At 41.2% G+C, this 24,457-nt stretch overlaps 1 protein-coding gene across 4 annotated transcripts in view; it reads right to left on the bottom strand.

Annotated features, from left to right (window-relative positions):
- The window catches only part of PRKAG2 (protein kinase AMP-activated non-catalytic subunit gamma 2), a 226,489-nt gene that overhangs the window by 152,225 nt on the left and 49,807 nt on the right, over positions 1–24,457 (bottom strand). For 3 of the 4 annotated variants that reach the window (XM_052807182.1, XM_052807173.1, XM_052807189.1), the window contains exon 2: positions 6,017–6,088. In XM_052807182.1, coding sequence (XP_052663142.1) covers positions 6,017–6,088 — 72 coding nt within the window. Of the gene's footprint in view, positions 1–6,016; positions 6,089–19,279; positions 19,441–24,457 lie in introns of those variants that run through there. The other variant, XM_052807217.1, reaches the window with a different exon arrangement.

Raw genomic sequence — 24,457 nt, 5'->3', positions numbered from 1 at the left:
CCACACACCATCTCAGTTCTGCCTCTTCTCACTCACAGGCAGAAATTTTCCCAATATTGTCGTTTTCTTTCCCATGCTTTGTACTGAAAATCTAATCCCTCTGTATTACCAAATAAAGTCCTCTCTAAGAAGCCATTTCTGCTCCCAACCTAGAATTTCAGGACCACTTAACTGCAGGGAAGAGAAGCGTCCTGCCAAAGCGATGTGCCCAGAAAAATGAACAAGCTCTGCTGAGAAGACACTGACCATGCACAGGCAGAGGCTGTGTCGGAGCCGGGGAAACCCAGGCATCGCCCGTGTCCCTGCCACAGCACCTCTTCACGCCCATGTCCTCTGCTCCCCTGCCAGGGTGCTCCAGTAACGGGTCCTTTCTTGGGCACACAGCCTTCCCCAGAGGATGCCCCCCCTGAAAAATCTCTGGCTCTGGTTCAGTGTCTGGTGAATTCAGATTCATTTTTCAGAACAGTCAGAAAAAATAATCTGTCTGGAATACAAATGGGCTCAAGCTAAACAGCCTTTCAAAATGCTTCTGAATTTAAGCAAAAGTTATTAAACACTCCTAAGCTCCATTCCTTTTTTCTCCAACACCGAATAGTTGGGACATTTATGGAGCATTTGAGTTCTGTTTGCTTTTACAACAGTGAGTTATTTGACCTTTATTTTGCCTCTTCACTTAAAAAGTTTTTTGAAAGGCAAGTAACAGAAAAGGAATCACCTCCCACCATCCTTGACAGGGACAGTAAACACAATTAGAGACGATACACCAGATAGACGTCTGTACTTGTTTCCTGCCCTTCCACTGAATCTCAATAAAAAAGCCCTTTGATAAAGTTAATTGGATGATTCTTTCATGCTGCTGGAATAAAAGAGCTCACAGAAACACAAGAGCTGACTTCATTAGACTGAAAGGTAATGAAGGACTTACTCTTCCAGGCACCATGTGGTCACATTCACCACCACTAGTTCCCTTGGTTCTGCGTGAGCAGTTACAATTGAGATGACAACGTATTTTACAGGATCAGAGATGTCACTTCCCAAAACTAAAGTACAATGACACTTTCCCAAATTAAAATACAATGGGATGCGGCTGGCTGCTCTGGCAGGCTCCGAGAGCTCTGCATTGCTGTACGGATGGTCAGGGTAAGGTTTCCAGCAGCGAGCAGGGCTGCTCAAAGGCAGAAGCAGGTTTGAGGAAAGGTGAAAGCAGGGCTGGCTCCCTGTCCACTTCCTAAACCTTAATTGCATTTATTTTAAAGCAGTGGGTGGGAAGGAGCCATGCACATGACAGTGCAGTGGTTGTCCCACGTACCTTTGCCCTGAGGCTCACTGCATCCACTGCAGGTGCCCCATGCCAAGGCTGTGGCACCATCCAGGACATGCTCCCCATCCTCACTGCTCATAAAGAAACGGATAATTAAAAGACTGGGAAAAAATAAATTAAAAGGAGTGAAGGGGAGGCTAAAAATGGCATATTTTTTGCTTCTCCTCCCTGTTCCAGGGGTTGCTCGTGCAGTTCCCATGAGTCACTGAACAAAACAAAAACAATGCTGGGACCAGAAGCAGGATAAAGCGCTCCTTGAAGTCCTTTAATATTGGAGTCACTCCTCGGATGTTTTCTGATCCTAGTTCATCAACGCTTTCCTGCATTACTGATAACAGAACTGTGAGTCAGTGCCAAACGCAGTTGTAACAAACCCTCTACTTTTCACCCTATTCCTTTGTTCGTACATCCAAAAACCAAACTAATCTTTTAACCACCGTGTCACATACAGAATCCATGTACAGCTGATTACCTACAGCTATTCTCAAAATCTAATCAAGGCTTTGTGACAGACTTCTCAAAAATAAAGTCTGCATTATTTCCTCCTAGGTGTAACTGATCACAATTTGGCCAAACTGAGATGGACTGTTTGCTTGTAAAATATGTTTTAAGTGATTCAGGTCCTTCTACATTGGTGAGTTTCCTGCTCAGAGTTTACTATTCTTTTGCCCCTCATTTTTGTATGGACTACAAATTGTATCAGTAATGAGCCTGTATTTCTTTCAAGTCACTGATAAAGTATGATATAGTGTAGCAACAGAATGTTTTGTCTGCCTAGAAACAAAATTTTCCGCTGATGAGTCTCAATTTGTTTTATCAGCCAGGTTTTTATTCATTTAATAGGCACCACGTTTCTTCAGTATCATTCCAGTTTCTTAAATCAAAATGTCTTGTGCTACTTTTTTATATACATGACACCGATACTATGACATTTTCCAACCAAATTTATAATTCATTTAACCCCCCACATTTGTTCAATAAGAACTGTTTACCATTCATTCCAATCCAAATGAGTCTATTATAACAGCATCATTAACTATTCAACATTAGATATTTCATTGTCTTGCCCAGGACTAATGTTAGACTGACAAACCTGTAAATTATCCTAACTGCAAACATTGTAAATATTAACACAGTAATTGCTTTTTTTGCAGTCTTTCAGAACTTCATCTCTGCTCCAAGATTTATTAAAAATCGGCACTAGTCAGAGAAAGGTCTGCCAATTCATTCAAGGGTGTTTTATCAGAGTTGTTTGGATTTAATTTTAAAATGTCTAGCTTTAGCATCTTCTGCTTTAAATACACTTAAGTCATTAATAGGACAGAGTCACCATTGTCATCTAAGATAAACATCTCACCAGCTTTTTCCCCATGTAGAGAAAAGAATTTTTAATATGCGCTTCTATTCCAAGCCTTATTCTATATTTTTATGACAATTCTATTATTTCCATAAAGGAATGGATCAATATCATTCTTCAAACTTCTTTTCTTCCTCCTCCTCCCTCCTCCATCTATAATTTGCTAGCTGCCTCCCCATGGACAATTTTCTCCTTGTGTCTTTTCTTCTCTCTAATCATTCACAATCCTGGGCTTTCAGCTGAAAGCAACGGCTACCGGTTTCCTGTAATTTCCACACCTTATCCTTTAACCTACATTTTAGATGAAAGATCTATAAAAATTCAAGGTGTTAAGACCTCTAAAATTCATAGAGCCATTTGGGTGCAGAGGGGCACTCATCTTTGACTGCTGCCCTGCCACACTGTACCAGAATTATTTTCTGAATGATGCTCCACATCACTCATGATTTTCCGGGCCTCTAAACTGCCCCTCTTCCACCGTCTTTTCCCAGACCAAGGAAGGTCCCTCTGCAAGGAGGATTCAAGCCATTTCTGGAGAGTCCTAGCTTTGAGCATGGGGCAATCAGCATTACCAGTTGTTTTAGACAAAGCTACCAGCACAAGTATTAAGGCATTTTTTCAGGCAATAAGAAGGGCCAGAATACCTGCCACAGGCACAAGAGCTACCTTTCTCCATCACATCACGCCAAGAACTTCTACGCAAGAGTCTTCAGAATATTACATTCTCCATCTTCAGCAGAGGAAGGTGAAAAGTATCCCTATCCCTTTCCTGCCATTGGTCATAAAGGAAAGAATATATCATTTATAATAGTAGCCATGTTAATGAGAAGTGATTAAGGCTAAACTTCAGGAAATGTGTGTCACATTCCCACCCCTGCCAAAAAATTCCTATGTGAACCTGAACAAATGATTCTGCACTTGAGTTTCCTAGCTATGTAACGAGGATTGTCGTCACAGGATAACGATGGAGAGACACTTGCATGGTAAAGTGCTGAAGATCTCTGTGAAAAATGTTAATTCAGTTTCTAAAAGCCTTTCACAAAGAACAGGAGAATTAAATTAATGGCAGATTGGACAGATGGGTTATGAACTACTCTTCTCTACCTTAATCTATAGCCCAGGCGACAGAAGAGTTAAGTGCAGGAAGAGAGACACCCCTGATGAATTGCCTGTCTCTAACATGATGGGTGAATGGAAAAGCCACATTACTGATGAAATACTGGCTTTTAATATACAAAAGTTCCACACCATACTGTGATTTCAAACTTGAACAAAGAAAAACCATCTCACTTGAAAGTGACAAGTAACCTGGGGACTTCTTTATGTAGCACCAGTATTGACTGGCAAACTTTTAGAATTAAATAAATACTGCAGTCTAATGCTACTCATTATTCAATAGCAGCAAAGATCCCATCCTTCACACTGAGGAAAACGATATGTAGGATGAGATGTGTGGCAATGGATTTTATTAGATGATCTGTTTCTTAACAGAAGTTGGGCACTGCCAGCTCATTTCTTACCACTGTGTTGTGTATGTTGAACAGAGCTCCAAGTATTATGTTAGAAAAAACTCTGAGTCTTATACACTCAATCAAAAAGGTCAGTTAAAAATGCAATTTCAGATGTTAAGCCCCAGTTGCATGGTTATTCCAAAGTTAACTGCACTTCCATAAGCAGAACTTGATCCACGTCTGGGGAAAAAAAACCAGCATTTACTAAGCCTGTAAAAAGGGGCAACTCCTGAAATGTTCTTCCAATTGTCCCAAGTCAAGCACTCATCAAAAGAGAGTCCCAAGACCAGTAAGAGGAAAAACAGGGGATTCATAAATGGTAAAGTGGAAGTCATTAAACAATATCATGTAATACTACACATGAGCAAGATTAGCTTTGGTGTATTTTTTTCTTCATGACTGAGATTCATGCAGATTTCTCACCTTTCTTTGGGAAAAGGAGGTGATAAATGGAAAAAATCAAGTTTTAGCTAGAAACCCCTGCCTTCTTCCAGCATGACAACCCTTTCCAAAAACATCACATTGTTCACTTTATTCAAACCCTCCAAACAAGCAAGTTTTGGTAACACTGTATATTTTAGCTTCCCTGGCATCTAAAAGAGTTCCTCTGCATCAGTGACTCCTACATCAGTTTTAAGACATCCAATGCAGAAAAGAACAAGGCCAATGTTATAAATATATGCAATTACTGATGGATTGCAGAAATTTTTTAAACAACTGTCCTCTGCTGCAAGGTGCAAAGGGATAGAAACTCATGCTGTCAACAGAGCTAAGTTATTGTTCTAGATGCAGATTAGCTTCACTAAGGAGATATTTATTGCTTCACCTGCCTTGAACTATAAGTGCAGACTCTTTGACAAATAGCTTGTAGCGGGTTTAATCTTCACAGAGGTCCACAGCCTTGTAAATACTGACAAGTCAAACTGGTCTGTGTAGCTATGAATCAGCTTTTGGGGTTATCTACTGTTCAGAGGAGTACCTCTCTTCACCAAGCCTGTAACTTGGCTGGTAGGATGCTTACATTTAGCAGACCAGCTTGTACTTCAACGCTTTGTGAAAATGATGAGGCCAGGACCTGAAGATGACAGATCCCACCCACAATTTTTATTACTTTGAAGATTGTGTAGGCGCTGTATAACCATCCCTAATGTCATCCACTGAATATGCTCGCCTGATCATTTTAAAGCGTGCAAACTCTGTGAATGTATTAGTTTAATTTAATAGTGGGCCATCAGAAAAACACATCATAGCAATGCCTCCAGAAGGATAACCTTGAGTTAATCCCACATCAAGAAGGAACCTTTCCACCTTGTTTACAGGAAGACCCTACCGTTATGGCTTCAGCAAATGAAGGTAGCTCATTTTGCCAATGCCAAGGACAGATAGAACAAGGACACTGAACAGTTAAAACCTCTGTAGCCAGAGAGCAACCATCAGGAGGCAATTCCAGGAAAACATACCGACATCCACAGACACCTGTTTGGGCACTGTATTTCTGTAGCTAACTTTTTTTTGTTAGCTAACTATATTCTCGAGAATACAGTTATGCAATATCACTTCATTGAATTACAACAGTGTTACACACAACATCTGCAGTATTTAAAACAATATCACCAGAGGTTAGCATTGTTTACAGGTTATACTGCATAAGCACCATCATGGTAGGGTCTGCAAAATTCACTGCATTTGCCTTAGTGCATCACTCTCAACAGGTTAAGGGAATGGCAGGAAAGATAAAATCCCAGGGTTTTTTAAGCCTAATAAATTGTGTTTACCACCAAGGCACTCAACCACTACAGTGAAGGTGAAGCTTTAGAAATATCCTACCTTGCGAGAAGCATTTTTGTCTGTGCTCTCCACATCACCGTCCAAGAATGGCATGGCAAATGAGCTGAGATCCTGCCAGGACAGAGAAGAAAAATTGAAGTCCTGTATTAATGTCTTCTTCCTTCCATCAGACCACCCCATGATTGTAGCCCGTGGTTTTATTTCCAAAGTGCCCACTGCTTTACCCATAGCGATTACTGGTAAGCAATAACATGGGCTTTGATCATTCTTTTTGGCTGTGAAACCAATGGCAGATATAAGTAACAAGTGAATAGGGAGCCCTTAGCAGCGCTTGCACTACATCACCATGAAAAAGCACCTGTACAGCCAAAGTCAAAAGTCCTGTGCTAACACTTTCAAGGGGAGGTACCCAAATCCCACAGAAAAATTTGTGGGAAATTACAGTTTAAATACAGCCACTTTCTCAGCAAATGGCCTATCTTGCCTTTAGTGGGGTGTATAATCTTAGTTTAAAGAGTATTTATGGCAATAAACAAAACCTGAATGAGAATATGTCAATCTTCTGAAAAATATGTAACATATATAACAGAGGGAGAAAACAAAGACACAGTGCTTGGGGAGGAAATAACCAATTCACTTGCACAAATGAGAGAGGAGAACCCAATTCTGAGCAACTAAAGACAATAAAGCCGTAAGAAAAGCACACATGCTCATCTTTAACTAACAAAAACAAACTGCAATTATATTCTACCTCCTGCCGTCTGTTCTGTTTATGATACTTTGTGTTCCAGCCACGGGGTTTTTAGAGCTCCTTTCTACATGCATAAGGAAATTACATTAGTGTCAAGTTTAGCATGTTTGATTAGAAAAGTAGATAATGAGTAATTCTATGACCAAAACCATGGGGTTGCCTAATGCTGTGTGCTGAAGAACTATGTTTTGGATCCAAAATCTTGATCTAAATGTCAGAAATACCTCCCCAACACAGAATCTCCCAGATGCAAGGCATCACCCTTTCCAAGTAATGATTCAGTGCTTCTCTACCACCACATCTGCATCCCATTTAAAATAGTTCAAAACATAAATAAATAGCAATTTCACATAAACCTAATTTGAGATTAAATAGAGTTTAATTAAAAATTAGCACCGGCTGGGAGGTCTGCAAGGCTTGCTTGCCTTCAGAATTCAGAGCAGCCACAGGTCTAATCACATCACATTGTGTAATCATACTAAATCCAAAATATGCTCAAAAATGTGTAACTCGGGCATAATCCTTACAAGTGTTTTAAAATATTCTGGTTACATAACGAACAACAAAAATAAGGAACAAAATATTGAATTACTGGAACTGAAGCACATGGGAGTAATTCATGCCAAGTTGGAAAAAAAAAAAACAAACCCCCCCCCCAGCAGCAGCCAGGCTTGGCCAAACTGGCCCCAAATCATTAGGCCACAAACCAAAGTATTCATGACACATTAGTACGCTCCCGGCTCTATCTGTGCAAACTCAATGGGAACTATCTACAAAGGCCCAAACTACAAAGCACCAACCCAAATATGTAACTTCACCTTCATTGCCGTGCTTTGGCATCTGTGTTTCACATCACCTTTGTTTGCAAATGAAAACATAAGCAAACACCTCAAAACCAAAAGAAGAGGCAATTTGTTTGGTTTAGATTTTCACTGTTATGAAGATTTGACAGACGCTGAACCAGGCACCGCAGCACCTTAAAGAAAAGCTTCCCTATTAATTTGCTTATTCTTATGATTAGTTAAGACAAAATGACTTACATACTCCATATAAAAATTATTCAGCCATAAATGGCATTTATAAACACTGTCAATAAATGGATTATTATTCCTACTTCATATGTTACTGCAAGACTGAAGTGAAGGATCTCTGTGAAGAAGTTTAACAGCCTAATGGAAAGTTACACAAAAACATAGCCCCTTGTGTTTACTTTAATTTAGCCAAAGGATTTACCAACATTTTCCTCTACCCATCTTTGGTAGCACAGAAGCTGGAATCTGATGTGGGCTAAGCCATTTTCCATGGAATAAATCAAGGAAATAACCTCTTTTGAGCTCCACATATTAGCGGCCCTATATTGCTACTTGTTGTAATCCACGGAGAGAAAACCTGCTGTTTGGGAAGGCTGGAGACTGGATGGAAGAAACTGGCTTTAAGGGGACACACATCTAGTAATCAGAGTTGAAAAAGCTGTTCGGGAAACCTGAAACAGTTGGGAAAGAAACCATAACTTCTTCTTTTGAGCAGAAACCTTCAAAAACAGGAGGGGGTAGGTAGGTACAACTGTTTTCCTAGGAGCTAAATTTCAGTTCCCAGTTACAATTCCAAGCTTAAAAACATGTATATATTAAATTCTAAAGTCTAAAAATATCATGAAACCCAGCTGATAACTCTGTTCTAATTTGTAACTCTCAGATATGATGGAGATATGCTTATTTCACCTGTCTTTAAATGCAGAACAGGAGATCTCTACTTGTAAGCAGAAATAACTGGAGCTATACCTCTCTGGACAGCATGAGACCTTTCTTTGTTAATACAGGGCTGGAGGACATTTCAAACAGGATAATAATTTTAGGACTTTTAGTCCTGTGATAAAGTCTGTAATTGTAGCTGCTACCTAACAATTTTTTCATCTTTCACTTTCTATATGAAAAGGCATCCATTTACAGAAGGAAAAAAATACATATATCAAATGCCAGGCTCCAAATATTGCACTCTCAATTCCAATCTGTTGGTTAAGCAAGGAAATATTAGATGCTTATTTTCTCTTTGCATGTATCACTGCAGAATACAGACTAGTTAACTATTTCTTTCTTGTGTTCCTCTTCATCCAGAAGTACATGTGACGATGCAGTTCATGATACAGTAACTCTTTAAAAAAAACCAAAACAAAACAACTCCAAAAGTGTTGCAAAACACCACAGTACTTCTTGACAGGCCAATGGTGCAGCCTCAGCTCTTATCACATATCCGACTGCTCTGATCTTATGCCAACTAATACATGTTGAAGGCTCACTCTGCCATTAACCTGGGATTGAAACTGTTCTTAGACAGCTCTCCAGCTCTGCTTACTGTGCTTGGAATAAGTGTCCTGGAAAATCACATGGTTCTGGAGAGACATTTAAAAAACTTCTGCCAAAGGCATACAGTGATGTGTTGGTACAAGGAAGAGTGCTTCTCGTTTGAGACTGCAGAGCCCTGGCTGAAGAACAAACAGCATCACTCCCTGTATCCATCAGTCCTGCGTTATATCCTCGGATAAACAAATTCTGTAGAGACCACAGTCTATGATCATCCCTGTAAGAAACAAAGGCCGCCAGAGATTGTAGCTCCTAGTGCTGCTAACCTGGAAATTAAGAGTATGCAAAGTCTGTTTTGCAAAGTTGTGTTAGCTTTCCTGCCACGCTCCTATTCCTCAGAAAGTCCTTCACATTGCTCAGCGCCATCTGACAGCCAGATATCACTCCTACCACCCCCCATTAGAAAAAATGACCTCTTGAGTAGTTTAGATTTACTTTACAGCCACAAAGCTGCTTCAGATTTATTTTGTTTTTGATCCACTTTTATTTATAAGAGGTTATCATGGCAGCTCCTGTTATATTTGCTGAAGAATACAGCCCCAGGGACATCAAAGCATTTTCCAGAGGACAGCAGAGCTGTGACACAGCAAAGCCATGGCTCAGTGCTCCGGCTACCAGGCAGGCTCCCTCCTGGGGAGGGCAATCTCCCACACCACCTTCTCAACAGGTGATTTTCCAGGACTTTTCTTATTGATAGCACAGGAGGTTAATGGATCTAAACAAGCAACTAAATTGACTTTATTGTAGTTAATAGGCTTGTCTGCTGCTTTAGTTTTTGCAGGGTATAAGTCAGGATAACACAGTCTGCAAGCGCACTTACCTTATCTACCCCTTCTTTCCCTATTTCCCCATGGGGGAGAACAGAATCTGGAAGGTTACATATTCTTCGCACTAATTTCTCCTCCAAAGGTGAGACTAATGCTAAGGTGATTCTTGTCTTGGTTACCCCTACATCTAGAGGGTGATCCGTCCTAATTCCAGCTCTCTTTCCTTCTCCTTTCCTTTTATTCCTTATATCAGAATACTTAGGATTATGTAAAAAGAAGGAAGAATAAAATTTTTGTTCTTTGATATTCTGGGAAAACAAACAACCTTTTCTCAGAACTGTTTTGGAGAATAGGAAGGAAAACCACATTTTAGGATACAGAAAGCAAATATATTGGCTGGCATAGCATAGCCAAATAGCAACAGGAGCAAGATTTGGTTAGCCAAGCCATTTTTCACCTTTTCCAGCCAGTTTCGCTGTTCCTTTCCTTACTGGCGAGGATTCCTGCCAAAAAGGCTTGCCCAGACATGCTGGTCTGGATGCTGCTGCAGTTGGAGACCTTAGTGTCAGAAGAGGGCTTCCAGCAATTCTGTTGTGGAGGCTGCAAGCTTAAATAACAGACCACTAAAGCCTTGAATCCAGTAAACAACACAGAATAAACAGGATACTTTTTAAATTATTGTTTTGTTTCAAGGCTACTTTGGCAGCTAGGCTGATAAAGCTTCTCTGCAATGGCTGAAGCCAAGGAGCCAGCAAGGCACTCTGGGGCATGTTGTGATTGAAAGGTCAGAGACCAATTTCCAAGGTATTTTGGGTGGAAGTAGGACCTTTTTATGGCCCTGCTCAACAGTGGTCCAAAATTTCAGGGCTGGGTATCAAAAGAATATTTCACAAACAGCTCCCTGCTGCCATCCTTTGCAACTGTCCCTTCAAACGCAAGGCATGGCCATGAACAACATGGTCATGTGAAATCTCCGCCCATGGTGGTGGGTCTATGTCCCATGAACACAGTCAACTCTTTGGCCATGTTTCAGAGGTGACTCAGGTCAGAACAGTTTCACGGTAGCCCTGTGGTCCGTCTCTGCTGAGAGGCTGGGTTCCTCAGCTATAAGCAACTTCAAAGTCCTAGCGTAGGTAGCATCATGCAGTCCTGACTACTGATGGTGTCACCTATGAGATATTATTTTCTGCTTCATTGAGTTCTATACATGCGCTAGGATTGCACCAAATTTAAGGATGTGAAATGCCTGCCAGACATTACAGTTTCTTTTTACAACATAACTCAAGCAGGAGGTGACACTTTACTAAGACAGCTTTTCAAGATGGGGAGACAGCTCCTTTAATAAAATAAACAAAGAAAACAAGATAGAGAGAAATTAAGCTGAGTGCTGACAAAAGCCCTGATACTTACAAAAAATTGCTAAAAACTGCACTCCTCAGCATCACACCTTAACAGGGCTCTCAGTGTCTCCTCCTCTGCTAATGTTACTGAGCTATAACTACTTCAACTATCCTACCAAGGACAAAGAAAGTCAGGATTTTTATTAACATTAGTTGTGAACGGTTTCTTTCAGCTCAGTCTGCACCCCAGCAGATTTTTTTTAGCTCAATCTTGGATTTGTACCTATTACAAGCCTATGTAAAACTCTGAATAGCAAATACGCTAAAAATGCTAATAGCCTGTGAGCAGAATCCAAAGTTTGAACTCTGTGGAATAGAGGGCATAGCTTGGTAGCTCTGATTGAATAGAGAATTTTCTTCTTTTGAGAACAACCCTTTCTAGAAGCCTTTGAGGATTTATATAAAATCACTCAATTATTGCACAAGGAAAGATTCAAAACTGACATGCACAGGAATTTCTGTCCTTTTGTTTTTGTTGTTTTGATATACTAGTCATAGTATAGTATAATAAGACTTGGTACATTGCTTTATTCCTTTAGGAGTAGGTTGCTCATTGCTTTGCTCTTCTCCCTCCCCCATACCATCTAGACTGCAGCATGTGTTTTGGAGACAGATATATAAGTCGTACTGTGAGACTGAGCATGCTGGTGACTAAGTCTCGGTATGACTCAATGGGAGTGGGCAGTAACAGATGTACAAAGCTGGTTAGATTTGTGCAAGCCAGCTTTGTACTTCACAAGGCTATTCCAATTTATTTGTTTGCTATTACTTTTAAGACTATTCGTATTAAAAAAGAACGATTGAGTGGGTCTGGAGAGTTTTGAGATGGTAGAAATGAGAAATACAGGCTTGATTTTGTCCGCAGCATGAAGATGCGAGAGGCAGCATGGTCCAGAAGTCACCCAGGTGACCGTGCAGGACCAGCTATGCACACTTCAATGTCAAGGTGCATACAGCATCAGATTTAAAGTAACAGAGGGTAAATCAGCCTAAATGATGTGCCTGGAAGTAATGGGAAATATTCAGTCCCAAAGATGCATAATCTAAAAAGTTAGGGAGTATTGGCTGGCTGAAATCTAACCCAGATCTCGGTATGTGAAAATCCCCATCCATCTGGTGAGTATTCGATGTCCTGTATCAAAAAACCCGCATACGAAAACTTTGCATAAGAAAACCAGCCCACATGTAATTTCAAGGCATTTCTTCCAGCTGCAACAAGAAACAGTACTAAAGAGCTACTGAAGCCACTTCTCCCGTTCTCACCCATGGGTCACCTGGCTTGGATTGCCACCACATGGTCCAAAAGAGCTGCTAAAACTAAGAATTTCAAGGGGAAGGCGATAAAGAGAGCCATGAAACCAATAAGTCCTTGAAATTTCCCTGAAAACAGCTGTCCTCCAAGCTGTTCCTCCTGAGTTATCCTGATCATGGGATACCGGCAGCCTCCAGCACACCCCTCTCATTTCTAAACCTCTTGACTGATCCTGACAGCATTAATGTCCAGCAGTGTACAGCAAATTCACCTTTTTTCTTCTAAGGCTGTAGACAAGGTTCATCAACAAGAACTGCCAAGAGACTGTGGATTGTTTTTTGTTTTGTTCTCAATCTCAGACTTAAATCACTAGAACACATTCCTACGCTGTTCACGGAAAAAATGAAATTTTCTTTCAAGATTCATGCTCTCCTGCCAGGGAACACCACTGTATCTTCTTGGTGATTCAGCCTTTGCAGATGCGCTGAGCACAGATAGCCTGGGGTGGGATGCAATCAGTTCTGCCTGGAGCCCTGTAACGTTCATAATGTCCAGAAAGCTCTGGGCTGTATGGAAATGCTCTGATGAAGGGTACTGCTCTCCACCTCATCACTAAATCCCAGACCAACATTAGGGGCTCTCTGACAAAGCCTGAATACGATCCCCATGCACACGACAGCCTGGTTTGTCAGCTCCTTCACACCACGAACCACACAGTGCGGTGACTGGCAGCATGTTTATTACAACGGCAGATGGACAACCTAGCAAATGTGTAAATAACAAAATGTCATTTTAAAAAAAATAAAAGAGAAAGTGAGAGAATAGCAGAGAAAGCAAGTCAGGGAGGAAAACAAAATTCTCAATATTCCCTGTGACACTATGATCCACACACAAACTCATTATTAAGTGCTATTCCTGGGTACTTAGCTGAAGACCACCTTTCTCTGGTGAGACAAGAAGCACCCAAACTTAAGAGACACAAGGTGAAAGGAGAAGATAACATACCTCAGACCTGGAAAATGTGGTCAGGTGAGCAATGAGGGAATTAAGAAACAACAAAAAGACATGACTATAGGGAAGGACTGCAGGAGACTGGAAATCTTACCTTTCAGATAGCACATACTCAGTGCCAACAGAATTGCTTTCCAATACTTATATGGCTGTCTTACATAAACAAGACACAGGATCCCAATGTATTTGCAGAGAAAAGCACGCATTTGCTATAAAACTTAACTTCAGCAACAGTGAAATAGCAGAACCGCAGGAAACAAAAGATGATTTTGCCATAATGTAATGAAAACACTTGAGATGCTGCAGCATGGGGGCAATCTGAAGGGGATTCAAAACAAGGATCATCATGAGGCTTTCTAAATCTTCTCTACACTTCAGCTACTTTAAAAGTCAATGTGGTTTACATTTTTTATGTTTTTCTCCACTATCTATAGGCCAAATCTCTTAAAAAAACATTTCCTCAAGGAAGAGTAAAACAAAACAAAATCAGAACTGAAAACCTCCAGCTGATGGCCTTATCCGAGAAGGACTTGCAGGGTTCTCCCTTGCATATATATGACTAAAAAAGGTGACATTCACACCAGGCAGAAAACCTCTGTTATAAAGACTTGAACTGCAACTCTTTTTTGCAGTTCACTGCATTTAGCAAAACAGCTGCCTGTTGCCTCCTCTTTACATTCTTGTCAGTTAATAACCGTGAATAATCTTAACAATCAGAAGAAAGCTTATAGCTGGAAAGCCAAGCAAGCAAGGGACCTGCTCTGATCAAGTAGCCCCTCAAATAAAGAAGAAAGGAAAAAAAAAAAAGTGTAGAAGCGAAAAGGAAATTAGGCAAGGAAAGGAAGAACAGGATGGCTCTGTGCTTGGTGTGCTGAAGACCTGAATGGGAGGTCAAAGGGGACAACACATGGAGCCCACGACAAGGGAAGATTCCCCTCTTCATGCTTTTCTGATGCATTTTCCTACATCACTCTGCAGCTGCAGAGAACAATTTCACATCTACAAAGTTTACAGTCACTTTGCTATAGCTTTTCTTACAGTTTTAGCACCACATGTAAGAACAGATCATTATATACAATATGCTTTATTTCATAGGCTAAACTTTTTTCTTTTCCCAAAAGAATGGATGTCTTCATTCTTCACTCCCTGAACTCCTTATTTAAAGGTGCATTTTGCTGAAGCTGGCAACATAAAAAGCCCTCAAGGACAGAATAAAGCTCAAATTCTGAGAGATCATCTAGAAAACATTATCACATTCATAGTACAGTACTCTGTCCTAAATCCAGTTTATATGTCTTTCAGGTCTCACCCTTGGCTTTGAGCTGAGAGATGCTGAGATTTGGTACCATTATTATTTTTTCCAGTTAGCGGTGCCATGTAATACTAATAAATTACATCATTACATCTTTCATCCTGTGGGAATCCAAACTGCTTTACAAACTGCATATCCAGTCCAGAATAGCTTCATGGATGGACTTAAGTGATAAGACTTTCATTGCCTGTCCTGGCTTTCTGGTTTACCTCTGGGAAGGTATCAAGGATGGGATATCTGTCACCTAGCTTCAGCCATGTAAAACACTATTCATCTACCCCACACTTTTTGTCCAGCCTAGAGAACAGGGAAAAGCCAGCACCTCCAATGGGCAATTTGCTCCCATTTGCCTGGTATGGGAGAGGCTGGACAACTTGCTTAAACTTTGGATGATTCAACATAGGATTGCCTTTTACTGCCTCTTACCTCTCCCTCTTTACTACTGATAAAGTGGGAATAAAATAACTTATTTTCCTTTCTGTCCTCTATTTAGAAAGCAAGCTGTCCAGACAAGGGATTGTGTCTTACTGTGGGCATGTCTACATGGCAATCGCAAGCATGGTTTACACCAGCTCACTTTCACCCAGCTCCACACAGCACCGATAAAAGTGTAGCCATGACAACACACGGCTTAGCGTAGGCTGCAAAATCCCCATGGGAGGTTGAGTAAATACCCCAGCAATTTAGCTCACTTCGAGCTCCTCGCTCCCGCCGTTGTATGGGTGTCAGGACTCAGACGGGCTAATTTAAGCCCAGCTTCAATCATGTCTTTGCTTGCAGTCTAGACACACTGTAGGCATCCATACAATGGGCAGCACAATGAGGTCCTAAGCTCTGTTGGCATTTCTATGTGTTACTAAGATGTACATTTTCTTTACACAGCTTTGGCTGCTGTGTAGAAAACAGGGTGAACTGTTTGATGGGGTGAGCACCCATTGTAGTGAAAATGAAGGAGCCACTGTGTCCAACCGAAACAACTAGAATTTAAATTTTAAGAAAACAGGCCAGCTATACAACCTCTGAGGAAAGCATGTTTGTTAAGCGAATTGGCATGATCTAAGGGAAATGTCCAAGGGATAGTATATCTCGTACTTCCAGGCCTCCTCACACCAACTCCTGGGCACTCATTAAGGCTGTCTCAAGCGATGTGCTTCAAAAAGCATCACAGCTCTGCTCAGAAAAAGGTGTTAGAAGACACAAATGACCATCTCTGGAAGAAAGATGGATAAAGTATTTACCCATCTGGAAAATCTTGTGAACAATGAGACAAATGGAAGAACACAACAAAGGGATTACTCACTCTCACTTGAAATAGCCATCACTGAAAATAAGTTTTTTGCAGTGGGTCCAGTTTGGAAATAATCTTCTTATGGAAAGGGAAGGACAGAAATAACACACACTGAGTTTTTTCTAATTACTGTACATGCAACGCTAAAATTTTAAGGCGATATTTCCCCAAATAAACTGCAGGCTTCTTTCAAGGGCTATCTATGGCTTTCATTGGTATCTTTTTTTTTTTTTTTTCCCCCCAGAAATTGTTCCTAGTTTAGATCCAGTGCAGGGAAAAAAGCCTTACAAATGAGCCATATTCACTTCTGGGTCCTCTAGTAAGAGTGTTCTGATTTTAACCATCTTATTCTTCATGTGCCCATTTAAGCATCACGATTACAATGGACCTACCTGAACATGCTGTGGAGAAAAGACAAAAAAACACACATTCAGGTAAATCCAGCTGAAAACTTAAGCTCGATATCTACATATACATGTTGCCAAAAGTAATTTCTGCCCTATGCAATGGTTTTAAAACCCAGCAGACACTGGTGAGCTGAAACAGGCAAATCTGCATTTGATTTGGCGGGCAGTTTGTGCATCAAAATGTGTCAAGAAGCATTTGATCCTGCTTGGAGAGTGTGGGAAACATTTCCAAGTTAGCAGGACACCCTGGACATGGTGACAGATGGGCAGAGTACGAGCCTGGCGCAGGAGAGGCCATTTTATAACTGGCTGTTGCTCCAAGCCTTGTGGCAGACAGTCCAAGCCCATTTGTCACAAAAAAATAAAGCTCACACTGGAATTACCAAACCAAGGTGCAGGGAGAGCCTCTGCCTGTGGCTCACCCTGGTACGGACACCCACCCTGACAAGGAGCATCACCAAAAACCTCCCACAAATCAAACAAGCACCCAAGCAGGAAACAAAACTAAGCAAAAGACAACCAAACCAATTTTTTTCCTCGAGGTGAATTAAATCCACAAGCAGGAAATTTTGATTTATAATAACATTTTTTATTCTTCCTTGGCTTTTTATTTTCATAGAAAAATACTGATTTTTTTCCTCACTACCAAAAATTAAGTTCATGCAAGTAATAAGGCCCTAAAAAAATAGTGGTTATTTTTTTCTCATCAAGAATGTTGATTTCTATCCATACATATTGAATAGCTGTACAACTATTAGTAAGAATTTAAATCCAAGTTTTATTAACATTCATTTTGAGCTCTATTAGGAATGGAAATTGGACTTAGAATTGCAGTCAGGCACTAGAAGTCATTAAATACCTATTTGAAAAGTGTCTTTTACATCAGACCAAGATGATAAGTTTATCAAAACATATATCAGTTCTAAAAGCAAAAGCATTAGCACCTACAGTGAGAAACAGAAACAAACTTCACTGGTGACTATATCCTCCCAGATGTAGACATGCAGAGCTCATCTGACAGGGCATCATTTTTTTTTTTTTTTTTTACACACATATAAAACATGCTCTCATTTAGGAGAATATATATGGCAAACATATGTAATCATATAACATGTGTATACAGACATAACAACAAGCTCTTACAGGCTTTTTAACTGCCATTTCTTTTAAATTTAAGATGATTAAATATTTCTTGGCTCCAAATCAGCTTGTCACTGGACCTACTTGGGTGGCCAAACATGCTGAAATGACACAGGGATTTTCTCTTCCTGATGGAAAACCAGTGGCTGTTTGCTGCCTGAAGCAAACTCTGGCTACAGGTGATTTCCACCAACTCTGTCGTTTGCCTTTAAAGGTTTGCAACAATACTGCTTTTCATTCTCCTAATTTCTTCTTGATGAGTGTCAGACATCCTAGTACAGATTGATGGGAGTGGGTTTTGGGGGGGTGGGTGGTTGTGTTTATTTCAAACTGTGGCGTTTTTCAGAATAAATATATTTTTATTCCACTCCCAGTAATAAAAATAGACTAAATTAAAGTGCCAAAGAATCCTCTTTTGCTGGGTTTCCTGCTGCCTCCCTTTGGATCAAGGGTTGGCCCCATGTCAGCAGGATCCATTTCATCCTCCTGCCCATCGTTCCTTCTTCTGACAGATGCTCCTGCCCCCCCAGACTCCCAATTTCGGCAACTTCAGGTTTCTCTCACCTCCCAGGGCTGCTCAAAGTCAGTGCAGCCTCTGCTTTCCAGCCTCTCCTAGACTCCCAACTCTTCAGCCCATACAGGGGATAGAGCTGAGGGTGAAATCTCTTCCCCAAAGGCAGATACCTAATCTCTCCTGTGGCCTTTAACAGCAGCTAAAACACAGTGACCAACAAGCAAAACACACAAGATGCTGGCAAAATACCCTGCATCTTATACTAGAATAAATTTCAGTTGCTATTCACCAAACCCCTCCCATCAACCCACTAACGGAGCACCTTTAAACCCTTCAGGCTTCGGGTCTGATCCCAGGAAGGAGTCAGCCTCGTTGTTATCGGACATTCATTATCTCACAGGTCCATTAATTGCAGTGCAAATTGCATGTGCTCAGCATTAATTCTGGTAGTGGAAAGGGAAAAATGCAAGAGGAACACATGAAGCCCGTAATATGCCTCTTTATCCTGACAAATCTCATCAAATATTAAATTAAAATCAATAAGCAAAACAGGAGTTCCTAAAAACCTGCGATTTGGGGTTTGCAATGACTAGCCACAGCAATTAGTTGCCCAGCAGTTCAGGCTGCTCTGAGTCGAGCAGTATGAGAAACAAGGCATTGCAGGATGCAGAGACCAGATGGTTTTAGGCTGAAATTAAATAAACACCCCCCAAAAGATAATCTCTCTTTCCAAAACACTAAGTAAAAGTTATGCAAGGAAAAAAAAAACCAAGCTACATTCTTTAATTAGATAAAAGAACATTTTGTTCAGCCTTGGAGTATCTATTGTAATTAAATGCTCTAAAAACAGGACAACAGCCCTGTGCCAGCCATGCATACAAAAGAGACAAAACACGATGAAAAAAACCCCAAAATACCCGAGAAACATGCATTTCTTACACAGCCTGAAGAATGCCTGCCTCTCGGCAGAGTTCTGCAGTGCACTCAGGCATCCACCTAAATGAATGCAAAACCTATTCCCCCTGCTAAGATAAATAAATTAAAAAAAAAAAATCAAATGCAAAGAAACCCACAGACAATCGAGCCCCATTCTGACTTACAGCTCTGAAAAATCCTGCAGTCTGGCTGGAAACGTCCATTGAAGAACTGCATTCAAAGCTTTTCCCTAAAGGCAAGCGCATTTAAACATCTCAGGCTCCGCTACTGAAGCTGATGCTGCAACAGATGGGGACCAGGGCTGGGTGTGTTCCTCCTTCCCATCGCGGCACTGCGAGAGGACGGCAGGAGCTGTAGGTAACTCAGGAGAAGGCAGGCGACGGTTTTCTCCCTCGCTGCAGGCTCCCTGCCAAAAATGCTTTAGGCATCGCAGGATTCGATTACGTGACTGCAGCAACCTGCCACATTAACTCTGACGGGGGCCAGCGACGCACACGGACGGTACAAGCAGGTAATTAAGCGCCGTATTGGGTGCATTAGCTAAATGTCGCGGGTACACCAGGGAAGTTGGAGAGTTCAAATAACGGCAGACGTTTTTAATGGGATCAGAAGAAAAAGGGATCCTGTTTTCAATAGCAGAAGTTTCAGATAACTGAGGCTGCATCTGCATCAGTATCTAATACTTGGGGGAAGGCAGCACAGAGCAGCAGATGCATTTTCAACTCCTGGAGTATCTGCTGCACCATAACAGCCTTATTCCTCACTTAACCACAAGTCCACTTTGTAGCTGTACAAAAGTGACATTCTTTCTCCAGGCTTAAGTTCTCCCATCTGCAGCATGAACAGAGGAAGACTTAATTGACTTTGTAATTTATTATAAAGAACTCACTGGGAAAACACAGTGTCCGAGCGCAAAGTGTAACATTACTGTTAAAAGTAAAGATAATAGCAGAGAATTTGAAAGGGTATCATGTGAGCAAGTGCTAGCAGAGCAATGCAAACTCTCCCAGTAGGAGCTGAGGGACAGTGGGGATCTGAGTTTTCTTCTTCATGAAGGATTATTTGACAAATCCCTCTTTATAATCACGTTCAGCTCTGATTACTCCACCAAGCAATCTCGCAGTGTCCTTTACTGGCAAAGAAATCACCCCCCCAGACCATGGGGCCATATCCTTGGCCAAGATGCTATCGAAAGCTGCCACAGATGAGGTCACCTCTGATAGAACAAAGATAACATGGAGGCAAAAGGCAGAAAGATCATCTCCGCGGCTTCCAATATTTTAACAAAAGGCATCAAAATACTCGTGCAATGAACTGACACCTCTCTGGAGAAACAGGTGGCCAGATCCTGAGCCATGAAGCATTGCCAATCCTTTCTTGGCCATTTCAAAATAACATTTGTGATGATATATTGAAATACTCTTTAACACGGAGGGTTTGCTTTAATTAATGGCTACTAGTCACTAAATCATTACAGTGAGGTGGGCTTGGCTTATGCATCACTCTCAATTTATTTATCCTATTCGTCACAGGATCCTGCACCCCTTTGCAACTGGGTGAAACCAACACCGCCCTTAATTCTGTATAAATCAAATAATAAATGTCACTGAAGTCAGGCAGTTTTTCTTCAGTAGCAACAGAGGTGAGGTCCAGCTGATGACCCTCGTGTGCCAGGCAGAGAGCACATGCTAGGAAAAGGCCGCTGCCCTCCCTTCCCTCGGCGTGCTAAGTGCATCTGATAAAACAAGTCCCTTTGGAGCAAAAAAGCTGAAAATGGTACATACTGTTCACTTGCAAATGGCAGCTATTACTCGAACTATTTTAAGACAAGCTCAGTGGCAGCCCTTTTTAACAGAGAAATGAACAAATATTTAGCGTTCAGAAGGTTTTTCCCCAGCTAAATGAATATTTTACACATGCAGAATATACAAATAGTTTAAGAAAATAAACAAGCTTCCTCTTAAATTCTGTTTCAGGGGTACCAGAGAAACCAGTCAACCAGCTGGAGGAAGCAAAACACATTTGTGTCTCTCCCACTTGAGCTGTAGGAGAAAGGAACGCATCTGTGGCTGACCTAGAGAGGGCAAAAGGGAAGACTGCATTCGTCTTGGAATAAAAGAGGTTCTCCTACAAGCCAGACTGCAAAGCAAGGTTCAGCTCAAATGCTTCCCTGTATAGCTAACTTAAAAGGATTATTCCGATTAGAGATCAGATCAAATAAAAGGGGTATTAACAGCCAGGAAAATGTCCCATATCCCTAAATCATCCCTTTCAAATCACTCACAGGGCTCAGTTTGATGTAGCCAATTTCAAGAATCACCCAGACCTATTAAGCTGGGTTTTTTTTTAAATTAATCTGCAAAACCAGTTCTGGTCTCAAAGTCTGATTTGGCACAAATTCTACCTCAAAAACATGCCTTTTCCTCCCCCACCTTTGGATAAGGAGCATGAAGCAGGAGAAACAGATTGCACAACTACATCTCAGATAAGCAGAACAGTTAATGGTTTAGATACCGTTTCATAAATATTTGCTGAACTAGGTTTTGGGTTCTGTCCAGTTTCTGACATCCACGAAAAACACTGAATAATGTGCCGTTTTCTTTCATCCTTCTGGGATGAAAAATAGGCAGAGGGGTTTTATTGTTATCATTTCTTACCATTATTTAATGACTACTCACATTTAAGTTGATGGGTCCTGCCAAAGAAGCCCAAGCTATTCTTGAATCTACAGGCCTGAGGTGTCAAAATCACATTTCTGTAAATAGTGATGTATTCTTTATTAATTAATTAAAACCTCTCTTATGACTGAAATAGTCCCAGTTCAAATACCTGTGCTCAGATGTGGCTGGCTAAGCAGCTAGTGAAGATCTGAGAAAAAACAACTTTATTTCTGAATAAATACCTGGTTTCAAATTGGGATTTCAAGTGCATGTGCTCTGATCAGAGATGCCAAGGCTCAGGACTCAAATGCAGCAGCCTTGGTGACAAAAAGCAGTGGTGAGTTAGTGTACAACATCTTGCACAAGATGGTGCAACATGAGAAATCACCCAAATAAAGTCATTAAATTATGTTTTCAACTGTACCTTATTGACAAGTTCTAGGAGTCTCTATGAATAGGGATCCAAAATTCCAACTGTTTCTTTATATATTAAGAACAATGTATAAGCCTCCACAAAATGCTTTATATAATCTACATCCCATACAAATAAACTTTTCAGATTTAAAATTTCTTTTTTTCAGATTTTTAAGTCTTTGCATTTCAAGCTCAGCAGTTATTATTCATTATATAACTACAGGTCTTTAAAAAAGATTTAATTTGGGGCCACTTCTAGATCACTCACATATTTGGACTGACCATATGATTTTCACACTTTACCAGGCAGTAACGCTGGGAGAGAAAAATCAGCAAAACCCACTTGTGCCTCTGACAGTGAATCAAACATTCATTTACGGCCCAAAGATCAAACCAGGAGGAAAGCAGATTCATAACTACCATATTTTCACCAGTATAAAGCTACAAAATTACTTGCTCAACTGAAACAGAGTCAGTGTTGTACCAGCTGTACCTTGTTTTTCCATTTGAAGAGTTTAACAGTTCTGGTTTGCAAAAATTCAGAGCCAGCCCCTCAATCAGCGTCATTTGGTTGAACACAATTCCTGCACAATTCCCTTGAGCTGTTCCAAAACACCAACTCTATTTCATCTTTTTGGTCCAAGTACAAGCCTGAAGTATCATAAATTTCAAACTGGCAGTACAGCAATCTTCTACAATTTCCCAGAGGATAGTGAAACTGCCTGGCTATTGGTTGGTATTATTTATATTCTGTAATTTTCCACAAAGATCGGGTGGTTTTATAAGTACTACATAAATTAGATGAGTTCATAGGGCCTGCTTTCATTATAGTTTCCTTGTTCTTACTAGGCAAACAGTCCCTTGAAATCAATGGAGCTACTGTCTGTGAAGATACCACTCAGAAACACGGCAGCATATAGCTATTACTGAAGCACATGCTGAGCCAGAGCTCTGCATGGCAGGGCAGGGCTTTTGTTCAGTGCATAATTAAGAAAGATTTTTCATATTTTTACAAGGAATGCAGTCATCATATTCAGGGTTGCCCTATCCCCGCTCCTACTGAGTGCAGGCAGCAGCAACCAAAAGCGACATGCAATACAGATGTGCACCACAGCAGCCTGCAGCCAAGAAGCCAACGCACTTGGGGGATGCTCAGGTGAGAGAAGCAACTCCTTGAAGGGCAGGAAAAGCCACAGCAGCAGTTGGGACACCAGCAGAGACCAAGGGAAAGATGAAACGGGGAGAGAAAATTCCTGAACTGCACCATAAACTACACCAGCTCTTAGTAGGACACCCAAAGTTGTCTCTCAAGAGTTGATGTTTGGCAAAGGGCAGCTGTGATCTGCAAGGGTTGGAAAAGGGTGTATAAGAAAAAAAAGCATTAAGACCCAAGAACAGGAGTTAGGGATGAACTGTGGTGTGCATCCCCCCAAATCAGGCAAAATTGGCAATCAGGGTGGCGGAGATAGTACAAAATGGAAAGAGAGGGGAGCAGAGAAAAATATCCCATGAAAAACAAAATCCACAGTTTATTCCTTTATCATCTCAAAGAATCACAGTTTTTTCTTTGCAATTTTTCAGCATGATCTACCAAGCAATGAACCGAATAGCTGGGATTCCTGACTCACTGCTGACGAGCCAGAAGGAGAGCAACCATGTGAGAAACACCAAACCCATCTCTCCCAGGGGAGGGAGCACCCTGCAAGCCTCTGCAATGAAGGTGGATCACACTGCGCCAGAGATGCCTCGGCCAGCTCGGGTACCAAAAGCAAGACATCTGTATGCTTGAATTAATACATCCAGTTCTTCAGCAGGACTAAAGCAGAGGGGGTGGGTGTTTCTCTGTATTTACATATATACCCAAATGCAAGTGATATTGAAATGATTAGGTGTTCATACAATGACAGTATTGAAGGCTGCACAATAGCAGCCTTGTGCCCCACTCCGCACTGACCCTTCCCACTGCCTTTCCCACCTTGTCCCCCTGTCTAGAGCTACGCAGATGGAGGGATGTAGCCTCTTTCCTATATCATGGTTGGGAGGAGGAGGCTGGAGGCACTCCTGGAGAAGTGCCAGTGCAGAGCTGTGCTGTGTCTGGGATCAGCAGAGGTCTCCGAGTGACGGGGGAGAATTATGAGCGTTGGGCTAGGACATGGTGTTCAATAACTCACAGAGCGAAGGACTGACACTTTGGACTGTAATCCTCTATGGTGGAGGTAAAGTCCCTCAGAGATGTCCTGATGTCCGAGGATGAATAAATCGGAGAGC

This window comes from Harpia harpyja, chromosome 1, assembly GCF_026419915.1.
Source record: "Harpia harpyja isolate bHarHar1 chromosome 1, bHarHar1 primary haplotype, whole genome shotgun sequence".
NCBI classification, from domain to species: domain Eukaryota; kingdom Metazoa; phylum Chordata; class Aves; order Accipitriformes; family Accipitridae; genus Harpia; species Harpia harpyja.
This window is presented reverse-complemented; position numbering and strand designations above follow the sequence as displayed.